Below are 14487 nucleotides of genomic sequence, written 5' to 3'. Positions count from 1 at the left end.
TTTTATTTTATTCTTTGCCATCTTATTCAGTAGAGGGCCCTCTAGACGTATTGGAGTGTAGGCCCATGACCAAATCAAGCGAATAATAGCTAGTAGCCAGGCACGTCTGTGTGCTCCGAACGTGTGTTGTCCATCGCGGGGAACATTGTAAATAAAAAGTGAGCCGCACTTGATCCAGATCAAGTTGATAGACTGGTGTTTCTTGCAAACAATATTAAGAAATGAATTAGGCTAGGCAATATGCCTTACTCCTGCTGCTGTTTAAGTTGTCACGTTATTGTTTGTGCCTGTTCTGAATCTTTTTTTCATTTAGCCTAATGTTGTGGGATATGCATAGTGGCACTTGTTGATAACCTGCTGTTTCAAACATTAAGTAAAAAAATAATAATAATCCAGACAGTCCTGTTTTTGACCATCACTGTTGATACACTTGTGTTTGAATCTCCATTAGGCTACGTTTTTTTTATTTTTTTTTTAATGCACGGGTGGGGGGGGGGGGGGGGGTTCGTAGATATTCGAATACATTGCATGATATTCGATATCCATTCGAATTAGATTTTTCTCAAAAGTGACAGCCCTAGTAGGAGTTAACATGGTCAGTAGTATCACAGCTTTGCCTACATTTGTTTAGTGACCTAGACCATGTACATGTTTATATAATGTAAATTGAGGAATGAATTACATTTGCAATGAAATCTAAATGTTTTAAGACATGTACTGTTATGGCTTCTGATACTCATGTCAAATTTGTGTTTGTGTGGTCAGGTTCAGCTAAGCGAGACTCGTCGTGAGCTGCAGGAGCTGAAGGCCAGTCTCAGGGTGGCTCAGAAAGAAAAGGAGCACCTGCAGACAGAAATACAGGCAAGATCTCTGCGGTTCTCACAAAACTCTCAAGTGCTCAGTTCTGACTTATTCTTATTAAAGCCATCTCAAAAATTTTCAGAGCTCATCCAACAAGTTTACAAAGTTTGCTCAGTTTCTTGGTAAACAGTCTCATTCACATGAGCCTGAAGGCATAGCAGAAAAATGCTGTTGTACCAGTCTTAAACACCAGATGCAAGCTCTCTCTATGTTTTGCTCTCTGAATGTCTGACAGCGCTGGGCTCCTGGTTTAAAGCAATTTTCCACAAAGTAAATACACTTACATTGGAACCGGAGCAGGCTGAGGGATTTAAATGCAGAAATATGACACTTATATTTTTGTTAGTCTTTGCATGAATTATTAAGTAAAGAAACATTATGTCAGCTATAATCTTTTAATTATCTTTTCTAGGTGGAGGAACATCTGGTTAGTGTGTTACCTATGTAAGGCTGTGAATGGAGTTTGCAGAAAATAAACAAAGAGTTTGGTCATGCATATGCAATTATGTGGCACCTTTATGGTATCATTGACATTTTAGGCAGAAATGCATGGTCTGAGACTGCAACCCTAACAATCAAAGTACCAACTATTTACTGAAATCTGACCTGTTAAGACACCATTATTTAGGAAGAGGATGACGGACAGAATGGTATTTTAAACATTATAGTGTAACATTATTTTTAACTGTGAGGTTTGTTAACTGTGTTTTTGCAGGAAGTGATGGAGTACAGCCGTCAGCTGGAGAGAAGGCTGGAGGTGCTGAGTGATTCTAAATGGAGTGAGACGGTGCTGCTGCAGAGCAGTGAGTCACTGTGCTTTCTTTAATTCTGTACATACATCACTACACAACGACACTATTGTGGGTCTGTCACAACAATACCACAGAACTCCAGTCAGCAGACAGCCACATCATAAAATGCCACACACCACTGCATTATACGGCCCTGCACAATGATAAGACTTCACCACTGTACTGTACAGTCTGTACTGCGAAACTGCTTTTAGATCTTTGTTTCAGTTGTTTCTGTAATGTACTGAAATATAATTACAAGCACTTCATACGTTTCAAAGGCTTTTATCGACAATTACATCACATTTATGCAAAGAGTCAGTATTTGCAGTGTTGGCCCTTCTTTTTCAGGACCTCTGCAATTCGACTGGGCATGCTCTCAATCAACTTCTGGGCCAAATCCTGACTTATAGCAACCCATTCTTTCATAATCACTTCTTGGAGTTTGTCAGAATTAGTGGGTTTTTGTTTGTCCACCCGCCTCTTGAGGATTGACCACAAGTTCTCAATGGGATTAAGATCTGGGGAGTTTCCAGGCCATGGACCCAAAATTTCAACATTCTGGTCCCCGAGCCACTTAGTTATCACTTTTGCCTTATGGCACGGTGCTCCATCGTACTGGAAAATGCATTGTTCTTCACCAAACTGTTGTTGGATTGTTGGAAGAAGTTGCTGTTGGAGGGTGTTTTGGTACCATTCTTTATTCATGGCTGTGTTTTTGGGCAGAATTGTGAGTGAGCCCACTACCTTGGATGAGAAGCAACCCCACACATGAATGGTGTCAGGATGCTTTACTGTTGGCATGACACAGGACTGATGGTAGCGCTCACCTTTTCTTCTCCGGACAAGCCTTTTTCCAGATGCCCCAAACAATCGGAAAGGGGCTTCATCAGAGAATATGACTTTGCCCCAGTCCTCAGCAGTCCATTCACTATACTTTCTGCAGAAGATCAATCTGTCCCTGATGTATTTTTTGGAGAGAAGTGGCTTCTTTGCTGCCCTTCTTGACACCAGGCCATCTTCCAAAAGTCTTCGCCTCACTGTGCGTGCAGATGCACTCACACCTGCCTGCTGCCATTCCTGAGCAAGCTCTGCACTGGTGGCACTCCGATCCCGCAGCTGAATCCTCTTTAGGAGACGATTCTGGCGCTTGCTGGACTTTCTTGGACGCCCTGAAGCCTTCTTTACAAGAATTGAACCTCTTTCCTTGAAGTTCTTGATGATCCTATAAATTGATGATTTAGGTGCAATCTTAGTAGCCACAATATCCTTGCCTGTGAAGCCATTTTTATGCAACGCAATGATGGCTGCACGCGTTTCTTTGCAGGTCACCATGGTTAACAATGGAGGAACAATGATTTCAAGCATCACCCTCCTTTTAACATGTCAAGTCTGCCATTCTAACCCAATCAGCCTGATCTCACACCTGACATATTTTGTGCAAAAATGGAAAGTTTTACCACAGTGGCAAATGGCAAGCTACAATATGATTTGTTTGTGTTACAAAAATTTTAGGAGCAAAGATGAACAACTTTTTGGCCAGTATAACTTTCTAAGTTTACCAGACTTTATGCTGATAGTGAAAAGTCTGCCCTGAAAAAGTAGACAACAGCATTACACAACAGTTTTGGTTATGCAAACCAGGAAAATAATACTAAGAAGTAGGACTACACAATAAATAAAATATATATATTTAAATAGCTTAACCAAATTAAATACAATTTTTTTTTTTAATTGAAAAAGCTAACTTTCTTATATTCTAGATTCATTGCACACAAACTGAAATATTTCAAGATTTATTTTTTTTTATTCTGATGGTTACGACTTGCTCAGTATGTAGCCTATATTCCATTTTGAGCTTAATTAGATTAATTTTGAGTATAAATACTGGGTACCTCTTGGGCTAGTTTAGAACATGCAACTACAATTATTGGAAAGACTACTGACTTGACAGTTGTCCAGAAGACAATCAACATCCTCCACAAGGAGGGTAAGACACAGAAAGTGGAAAGGGCTGGCTGTTCACAGAGTGCTGTATCTGAAGTTGGAGTCAGCGCATCAAGAGTCCCTACACTCAGACGTCTTCAGGAAAAGGGCTACAGCTGTCACATTCCTAGAACCAAGCCACTCCTGAACCAGACAAACGACAGAAGCATTTCACCTGGGGTAAGGAGAAAAAGAACTGGACTGTAGCTCAGTGGTCCAAAGTCCCCTTTTCAGATGAAAGTTTAGCATTTAATTTGGAAATCTAGTTTTGGAGTCTGGAAGAAGACTGGAGAGGCACAGAATCCAAAGTCCAGTTTGAAGTTTCAGAAGTAAGTGATGATTATTCATCACTTACTTCTGGACGAACTCACAGAGACTGTAACATCCTATATTAGTTTCTGTGAGGATATATGCATTCCTACCAGGACTTATTTAACATTCAACAATGATAAGCCATGGTTTACAGTAAAACTCAGACACCTTCGTCAGGCCAAAGAGGATGCCTACAGAAATGGGGACAGGGTCTTGTACAATCAGGCCAGGAACACACTGAACAAAGAGATTAGAGCGGCTAAAAAGACCTACGCTAAAAAGTTGGAAGACCAGTTTACTTCCAACGACTCTACTTCAGTTTGGAGAGGACTGAGAGCCATCACAAACTACAAGACACCATCCCCTTGCACTGAGGCTAATCAACGACTTGCTAACGACCTGAATGAGTTTTATTGTAGATTTGAAACCCCCAACACCCACTCTGACCATCTCCCTACACAACCATTAACACCTGCTGCAATCCCCCTCTCCATACCTCCTGCTCTTCAAATCTGTGTAGATGATGTGCGCCAGGTCTTCAAGAAAAACAAAAGAAGAAAAGCACCAGGCCCAGATGGCGTTACACCAGCCTGCCTGAAAATCTGTGCTGACCAGCTGGCCCCCATCTTTTCACAGATCTTCAACAGATCTCTGGAGTTGTGTGAAGTGCCTTCCTGCTTCAAACGCTCCACCATAATCCCCATTCCAAAGAAACCCAAGATAACAGGACTTAACGACTACAGACCTGTGGCTCTAACGTCTGTCGTCATGAAGTCGTTTGAAAAACTGGTTCTGGCTTATCTGAAGGACATCACTGGACCCTTACTGGACCCCCTGCAGTTTGCGTACCGAGCAAACAGGTCCGTGGATGATGCAATCAACATGGCATTGCACTTCATCCTGCAACATCTGGACAAAACAGGGACTTATGTGAGGATCCTGTTTGTGGACTTTAGTTCGGCTTTCAACACCATCATCCCAACAACCCTCCAGACCAAACTGACCCAGCTCTCTGTTCCTAGCTCTATCTGTCAGTGGATCACCAGCTTTCTGACAGATAGGCAACAGTTAGTGAGACTGGGGAAATTCATGTCAAACAGCTGCTCCACCAACACTGGTGCCCCTCAGGGATGTGTTCTCTCCCCTCTGCTCTTCTCCCTGTACACCAACGACTGCACCTCTAAAGACCCCTCTGTCAAGCTCCTGAAGTTTGCAGACGACACTACAGTCATCGGCCTCATCCAGGACGGTGACGAGTCTGCTTACAGACAGGAGGTTGAGCAGCTGCCTGTCTGGTGCAGTCTTAACAACCTGGAGCTGAACACGCTCAAAACAGTGGAGATGACTGTGGACTTTAGGAGAAACCCCCCTGCACTTTCCCCACTCACCATCATGAACAGCACTGTGGCTGCAGTGGAGTCATTCAGATTCCTGGGAACCACCATCTCTCAGGACCTGAAGTGGGACAATCACATTGGCTCCATTGTGAAAAAAGCCCAACAAAGGTTGTACTTCCTTCGCCAGCTGAGGAAGTTTAACCTGCCACAGGAGCTGCTGAAACAGTTCTACTCAGCCGTCATTGAGTCAGTTCTGTGTACTTCAATTACTGTCTGGTTTGGTTCAGCTACAAAATCAGATATCAGAAGACTACAGAGAACTGTTCGGACTGCTGAAAGGATTATTGGTGCTCCTCTGCCCACCCTCCAAGAACTGTACACATCCAGAGTGAGGAAAAGGACTCAGAAAATCACTCTGGATCCCTCACATCCAAGTCACCCCATCTTTGAACTTTTGCCATCTGGCCGGCGCCTCAGAGCCGCAAATACAAGAACAGCAAGGCACAAGAATAGTTTCTTCCCCCAGGCAATCTACCTCATGAACAGTTAAATGTTTCCCACTTAAACTTATGCTTATGAAAAAATGTGCAATATCCTTATATTTATTTGTTACCCCTCCATCCTAGAACATTCCTGCATCTCACTCAATCCTATTCCATTATCATCTATAGCACAATTGTTTATACACTTATTTATTTGCCAATTTGTAATTCTCCTGTAAAATTTTTTTTTTTTTTTTTTGTCTGTGTGTTGTTGTCTCTGTTTACTGGAAGCTTATGTCACTAAAACAAATTCCTTGTATGCGCAAGCATACTTGGCAATAAAGCTCTTTCTGATTCTGATTCTGATTCTTCTGATTTGGGGTGCCGTGACGTCTGTTTGTGTGGGTCCATTGTGTTTTATCAAGTCCAAAGTCAATGCAGCTGTGTACAAGGAGATTTTGGAGCACTTTATGCTTCCATCTGCTGACAAGCTTTATAGAGATGCTGATTTAATTTTGCAGCATGACTTTAGTACCTGCGGTTTGATGACCATGATATTACTGTGCTTGATTGACCAGCCAACTCACCTGACCTGAACCTCACAGAAAATCTATGGGCTATTGTGAAGAGGAAGATAAGTAACATCTGACAAACAATACAGAGGAGCTGAAGGCCGCTATCAAAGCAACCTGGGCTTCAATAATCACTCAGCAGTGCCACAGGGTGATCGCCTCCATGCCAAGCCAAAGCAGTAATTCATGCAAAAGGAGCCCCAACCAAGTATTGAGTGCATAATTAAACCTTGAACATTTCTGTTTCGTAAATCTTTTTTGATTGGTCTTTTTTTTTTTTATTGGATTTTTTTGAGATACTGAATGTTTTATTTTCTTAAGCTGTAAGTCATAACCATCAGAATTAAAACAAAACAAAAAAAATCAGTTTGTGTGCAATGAATCTAGAATAGAAGTTTGCTTTTTTAAAATTAAATTACAAAAAATAAAAGAACTTTTCCATGATAGTCAATTTTTTATAGATGCACCTGTATACCCGCCTACTGTCAAGATGAGTTTTTTTTGCAAAATAGAAACTCTCACATGACAGAAAGTAAGATATCAATATTTCCCTCTAATTGGACAGCCATACACAAGCTCATCTGCTATTCCTGGTTTCAGGTCATGCAGAAAGCCCACTGCTTTCTGATTCTGAGGATGAGAACCCAGAGGCTTTGCAGGACGCCCAATCTTCTGGTCCTCTGAACCACTATAGTCTGTGTGAGCAGCCCCAGGCTGACCTGCTGCTCCCGGCCACCCCTCCACCTTCTCCTAGACACCCCTCGGGCATGGACATGGTGGTCATCAGCCAACCTGCACCCCTCTCATCTCCACATCAGCCCAGTGCTCACACACATGCTCACAGCTCTGAGTCGGTGAGGGTTTGTTATTATCAAATTCCAAATTTCCAAAAATGATAAATAATATTTGTGGCTACATAGAAAATATTTAGGGAAAAATTGGCACAATGATTGGTTATTCAAATTTATGCATTTGCCAGACACATTAGTCCAAAGAGACTTGTATTGCATTGAAGGTGTCCATTTTATCGATTTTTGCTTTCCTTGGGCATCGAACCAATACATTTTTCAATCATCCAAATCAACTCTGAATATCAAAATTTAAGTAAAATTGGATTTTCTTGGGGATCTGAATGCTTATTGCTCATGTTCTGTTTGAGAAGTGAGGTTGATACATTATAACTCTCCGTAATCTTGTGTTAAATGATTTTTGATAAAATTTCAACATCCTTTATGAAAGATATTACTTAAAAATTGTTGTTTTTGGGGTCTCAGAGACCCCAAATATGAAATATAACTAAATGCAATGAATTTTCATAAGTTAACGTTCTCTAAACTCCCGGGGCCGGTTGCACCAGCTGTATGCAAGTTACAACTTATGCACTGCTAAATATTTTTTCTGTTGCACCGTTCATACATACAGGATACAGTTAGTTAAAGCTTAACTATGTTTTAACAAAATATTTACGGAAGCATGCGGTTAGGATTCGCATGTCAAATGACTTAAATGCATATAAATAAATAAATGCTATTTCTTATGTTTCATAATTTATTGTTCCTTTTTTGTTTCAGTTACAGTTTCTGGGTATTATTTACACAGCTTACCTAATGTTATTCATGATTAAGTAGTATTGTTTTTTTATGGAAACTTATTTTACTGTTGTATGAGGCAAAAGAAGTTAGAATGAAGGATAAATTGAAATTCACAGCATTTAATAAGTTCTGATCGCGTATTTGAAGGCTTCTATTGGATCATTTAGGGTAAATGTCATTATGCGACTACACATTACTTTAAGGAGAGCTTAAGAACTACTTGCTATGTCTTACCTTACGAACAACTGGTGCAACCAAATATAGATTTAGTTACAAACTAGCTGGATGTTTCTAAGCCGCTAGTGTAGACTTAACGTTCTAATTTACATAAGGTCTTACGAATGGCTGGTGCAACCCTACCCTGGTACAAACTACTGCCAGTTTTTTATTAAGTTGGCTTGAAAAAGCCAACTTACTGATCTACTATTTAATCTTATTATTATTCTTCTGAGCCAAATTTTAAACACTATCTCCTCCTAGAGCTTTCAAGTTAGAACCACCAAACTCGGGTCAGACCTTCAGACTGGTCTGACTCGGGTTGCTATATCTTTTCTAACTGATCTGGCTTATGGTTTTCGTAAACCAGACGATCAAAAACACCTTAAATCCCATAGACTTTCATTGAGGGGGTACAAACTTTTACAAAATAAGACTTATAATGTATTTAAGCTGTCTACTACCATAGCAAACCTTAAAAACTCTCTACTGAGAATTCAGCTAAAACCAGCCTAAGATGATCAGTTGTTTTGGCTAGTCTCCCAAGCTGGTTTTTAAGTGGTTTTGACCACTCTCACGCTGGTCTTAGCTGGGTTTTAGCTGGTTTTTACTGAATCCACTGGTTTTAGCTGGTTTTGGCAGGATTAGCATAGAAACATGCTAACAACATGCTAGTTACTCACTAATCAGGCTAGAAACATGCCTTTAACATGGTTTTAAAGTGGTTTTGGCCACTGTCATGCTGGCCTTATGTGGTCTTAGCTGGTTTTCTTTACTGAATAAACTGGTTTTAGCTGGTTTAGTATAGAAAAATGTTAATAACATGCTAGTTACTTGTTAATCAGACTAGAAACATACTTCTAACATGGTTTAAAGTGGTTTTGGCCACTGTCACGCTGGCCTTATGTGGTCTTAGCTGGTTTTCTTTACTGAATCAACTGGTTTTAGCTGGTTTAGTATAGAAAAATGAAAACAACATGCTAGTTACTCACTAATCAGGTTAGAAACATGCTTGTAACATGGTTTCAATGTGGTTTTGGCCACTGTCACCCTGGCCTTAGGTGGTGTTAGCTGGTTTTCTTTACTGAATCAACTGGTTTTAGCTGGATTAGAATAGAAAAATGTTAACAACATGCTAGTAACTGGCTGCTAAGACTAGAAACATACTTCTAACATGGTTTAAAGTGGTTTTGGCCACTGTCACGCTGGCCTTAGCTGGTTTTCTTTACTGAATCAACTGGTTTTAGCTAGATTATCATAGAAACATGTTAACAACATGTTAGTAACTTGATAATCAGGTTAGAAACATGCTTTAAACATGGTTTTAAAGTAGTTTTGGCCACTGTCACGCTGGTCTTAGCTGGTTTCTAACCAGCTGGATTAGCATAGAAACATGCTAGTCATGCTAGCAACATGCTAGTCACTTGCTAGTCATGCTAGCAACATACTAGTCACTTGCTAATCATGGTAACAAAATGCTGGTCACTTTGTTAATCATGCTAAAAACATGCTAGTCATGCTAGCAACATGCTAGAGACATGCTAGTCATGCTAACCGCATGCTAATCATTTGCTACTTATGCTAGCTACATGCTACAGACATATGCTAATCATGCTAGCAACATGCTAGAGACATGTTAGTCATGCTAACAGCATGCTAATCATTTGCTACTTATGCTAGCTACATGCTACAGACATATGTTAATCATGCTAGCAACATGTTAGCGACAATGCTAACAACATGCTTATCATGCTAGGAACATGCTAGCAACATGCTAATCATGCTAGGAACATGCTAGCAACATGTTAATCATGCTAAGAACATGCTAATCATGCTAGGAACATGCTAGCGACATGCTAGTAACTTGTTAATCATGCGAGAAAAATGCTAGAAACATGCTAACAACATGCTAATCATGCTAGAGACATGCTAGCCAAATGTTAATCATGCTAGAAACATGTTACCAATATGCTAATCATGCTAGCAACATGTTAGCGACAATGCTAGCAACATGCTAATCATGCTAGAAACATGCTAGCAACATGCTAATCATGCTAAAAACATGCTATCGACATGCTAATCATGCTACAAACATGCTAGCGACATGCTAGTAACTTGCTAATCATGCGAGAAAAATGCTAGAAACATGCTAGCAACATGCTAATCATGTTAGAAACATGCTAACAACATGCTAGGAACATGATAGTAACATGCTAACGACATGCTAGTCACTTGCTAATCATGCTACAAACATGCTAGTGACATGCTAGTCACTTGCTAATCATGCTACAAACATGCTAGCAACATGCTAATCATGCTAGAGACATGCTAGCAAAATGCTAATCATGCTAGGAACATGCTAGCAACATACTAGAAACATGCTAGCCGCATTCTAATCATGATAGAAACATGGTAGCGACATGCTAATCATACTAGAAACATGTTAGCAAAATGCTAATCATGCTAGTGACATGGTAGTCACTTGCTAATCATGCTACAAACATGCTAGTAACATACTAGTCACTTGCTAATCATGCTAGCAACATGCTAGCAACTTTGCTAATCATGCTAATGACATGGTAGTCACTTGCTTTTAATGCTAGCAATATGTTAATCACTTTCCTTTTTAAACTTTCTAAATTTTTCCAAACTTTCTGGCCAGGCTTTTTCAAGCCAACTTAAAGTTTGACCACAAACTTTACCATCTAGTTTTGATTTATTGTATGTTTTAAGCTATAATAATATCTGTCTGCTTGAGTTTGTTTAGGATTCAAATTTAATGATTTAACATGCACATAAGCAAAATAAATCTCAACAGAGAATAAGAATAAACCTATCCAAATAAAATAATAATACAGAATACTGCAGAATAATATTTCAGGCTCAGTGTGTTGGAGTTCACAAAGATGCATTGAGCCAGATGGCAATTTTTTTTAGTTCTCTGAATTGTTGGCAAGGTTTTTTTGGCGCTGACTGATATAAAAAAACTGTAGTGTTCAGGTATATATATAAAAAAAAAAAAAAAAACTGATATCAGATAATATTTCAAACTCAATGTGAAATAGTTCACTGCACTTTGCAGTTTTAAAAATCAGGTTGTGCTCGTTCTTCAGACTTGTGGTGAATAGGCCCTTTATTCATGTGCATGTGGTTGCGTATATGTTTTACAGGAGGAAGAGTACGAGGCCGCTCTGTCAAGAGGGCACAGCTCTGGAGAGGAGACAGCTCTTCTCCTCCCTGACAACAGAGACACTACCCTCAGGTACAGCACGCACAAACACACATTCACTGTCTATAAACCCCATCGGTCACATTGTCTTTATCTGTGACCTGCAGACACGGCTCAGATAGATTTTCACATATACTCTAACACAACCCACACAAGTAAATATGTCACTGTTGCAAAAAACATTCGGCCCTTCTCTCTCCCGAACGCCTCTCTTTATATCTCCCTGTCACAGTCCGTCTCCTTTTCTGTCTTTGCACACTCGCACAGACTAATGCAGGCCTTTATTTATGGTGACAGTCCAAATATGGTGAGGAGATGGAAGTTTTGAATACCACCCCATAAAATTAGTGAGGAGGAAGAGAGCGAGAGAAAGGATGGGGGAGTTCTGTGAGAGGAGGACAAGAGGACAGATAAGTTGACAGGAAGCTGTAGCAATGATTTACTGAGAGGATAGACAGTGCTCACCGGCCAATTTTCAGCATCATTAAAACCCTTTCTCCCTTACTTCTCTCCTTCACCCTCTTTCTTTCTCCTCCTTAACTCTACTCCACCACCCCCTCCGTCTGTTTCCCTCTCTCTATCCATCTCTTTCAACCTCTGCCACCTATAAATGCACCATTTCTTCCCAAACTTACGTTTGTCCTCTTTTGTGTGTTGTCATCCAGAGATCTGACAGAGAGTCCCTTGTGGTGAGAAGCAGGAACCGAGGGCCAGTGCTGCGTGGACTGCTTTGCACCAGTGGAACACGTTATGAATTTTTTATTTAGAAGCATTTGCGCTTTATATTATATTGACATGAGTATTTAAATATGCAATTTGCTTTACACTTTGTATGCACTTAGAATATACATAAGCTATTAGACCTCTTTATGCCGCACACGGTTTTACAGTAACTTGCACGGACGTGTTATTTTACACATATCAACTGACAAGCAGAAGATGTCTTTAATGAGCAGATTGACAGAAAGGTTGTATTTGAGGCAGAGGAAGTAAAGCTCGTTTCTGTGTGTGTGTGTGTGTGTTAGGGTTGTTTTTTCACTCTTGATTTTCTTGTGTTCTGTCATTAGACTTGTACTGATATAAATGATTATCATTAATCTACATCAGCAATAATGTAAAGCACAAATGTCATACAGATTTTTTCAGGTTTTAAATCTAAGATTTAGTTTGGGTGCACTTGATTTTGTGGGTCTTGTGATACAAGTATTTTTTACTTTTTTTTGTTTGAAGAAAAATTGTGTGAAAGTTCACACATTACCGTAAATGATTGATTATGTGTAATGGGATACATCAGCGACTGATCAATCATCCTTTTAGATGTAAGAGTAAAGAGTGGCACTTTAACATTCATATGCACCAGATGTTCTTTGGAGGAAATCTACTTTACAATGGAGGTTGGGGGAATTATGTTTTAATTAGTCACTTTAATTGAATTCTTTACATTTAATTCCTCTAAATGTATATTTGGTGCTTTATCATGGTTTAACACCGTTTTACAAAAATTATTTTCTGTGTGGAATATGTACTAAAACAGACAGATTAATTACTTAATGTTCCTCTTGAGGTTGGAGATACATTAGACAGTTTTTGCAGTACTGCAAGAAGGACTTTTAATTTTAAAGCATGAATTGAACTGCTTTAAATTTTCCCTAACAAAATTCAAAGAATCTCATGTTTAGTTCAATTTAATGTGTGATGGCTTAATGGTGCGTCACGTGGATCATGTGGAGAACATTATTTGGCCATGTCTAAACTTTGCTGAAGCTCATTTTCTGAGGAAAAATTCATAATTTCAAGACACCATGATTACATTTTAAATACATTCACAGGGAGAATATTTTAATGCATATATTAAAAAGATAAATAATTAAGGGGGGGGGGGGGGTATTATGAAAAGGTAACATACATTAAAAAGTACTTTCTTTTCTTTTCTCTTTTAATGTTTTAGTTATATTCCGGTTGGGCTCACTCTGCTTGCAGAACTTATTTGTTTGGTAGATTTGTTCTTGCCATTTACTGTAGGGTCAAGTTTAAATAGCTCCTATATGTTATTTGCCTTTTGTACAACATGCCATAATCTGTACTGACTTTAAAAGTGATGTTACCCTTACACCTCACTGAAACAGGCTTTTGTGGTCACTCTGTATTCATTGGTCTACTGTATTTGTATTGTATACTTGACCAGGTTTTACTATGATCGTTTAAATCTGTATTCTCGAGCGTCATCTTAGCATCAGGATGTCAGAGAAAAATGGTTCTCATTTTCATGAGATACACTTCACTCGAAAGATTCCTGTTACCCATCATACTACAGCCAGAAACCTGTTTATGGCAAGGAATATGTTAAGATTAGTCCTAAATAATGGTTGTTAATTTTTTTAGATTAAATAATGTCTGAGAGATAGCAGGTCATTTCAGGGCAATACAATCAAATAATTGGATTTATTATTTGCTTTTTTGTGCAGTTATTCTGTTTTTTTGCTTATCTAATTTGTTTTTAGGTTATGCCGTTCTTTTCAGGGTGCAGGATGGGTTTCATTAATAAAATAATGTAATGTTTGTTATGTGTCCATTGGCTCTTCTTAAATATTGGGTAATTTTTTACCATTAATGCATTAATAACATTAACAAATAACTTTTTTTTTTTTTACATCATTTAATCAATAATATTATTCATATTGTTTATTGTTAAACGGAAAGTTAACCGAAAAAAGATAATTTACATACAGGTGCATCTCAATAAATTAGAATGTCATGGAAATGTTCATTTCAGAAATTCGACTTAAATTGTGAAACTTGTATATTAAATAAATTCAATGCACACAGACTGAAGTAGTTTAAGTCTTTGGTTCTTTTAATTGTGATGATTTTGGCTCACATTTAACAAAAACCCACCAATTCACTTTCTCAACAAATTATAATATTGTGACATGTCAATCAGCTAATCAACTCAAAACACCTGCACAGGTTTCCTGAGCCTTCAGAATGGTCTCTCAGTTTGGTTTTCTAGGCTACACAATCATGGGGAAGACTGCTGATCTGACAGTTGTCCAGAGGACAATCATTTACACCCTTCACAAGGAGGGTAAGCATCAAACATTCATTGCAA

At 39.0% G+C, this 14487-nt stretch overlaps 2 protein-coding genes across 2 annotated transcripts in view; both read left to right on the top strand.

Annotated features, from left to right (window-relative positions):
* Positions 1–12715, top strand: part of LOC132128961 (calcium-binding and coiled-coil domain-containing protein 1-like) — a 19088-nt gene extending 6373 nt beyond the window's left edge. The window contains exons 8-12 of the mRNA XM_059540375.1: positions 766–861; positions 1577–1664; positions 6942–7195; positions 11320–11411; positions 12044–12715. Of these exons, the coding sequence (XP_059396358.1) occupies positions 766–861; positions 1577–1664; positions 6942–7195; positions 11320–11411; positions 12044–12071 (558 nt within the window). The 3' untranslated portion in view covers positions 12072–12715. The remainder of the gene's footprint in view (positions 1–765; positions 862–1576; positions 1665–6941; positions 7196–11319; positions 11412–12043) is intronic.
* LOC132129177 (transmembrane protein 18-like) overlaps positions 1–14487 on the top strand; it is a 386729-nt gene that overhangs the window by 203520 nt on the left and 168722 nt on the right. The gene's annotated exons all lie outside the window — the stretch shown is intronic.

This window comes from Carassius carassius, chromosome 46 (genome assembly GCF_963082965.1).
Source record: "Carassius carassius chromosome 46, fCarCar2.1, whole genome shotgun sequence".
Lineage (NCBI taxonomy): Eukaryota > Metazoa > Chordata > Actinopteri > Cypriniformes > Cyprinidae > Carassius > Carassius carassius.
This window is presented reverse-complemented; position numbering and strand designations above follow the sequence as displayed.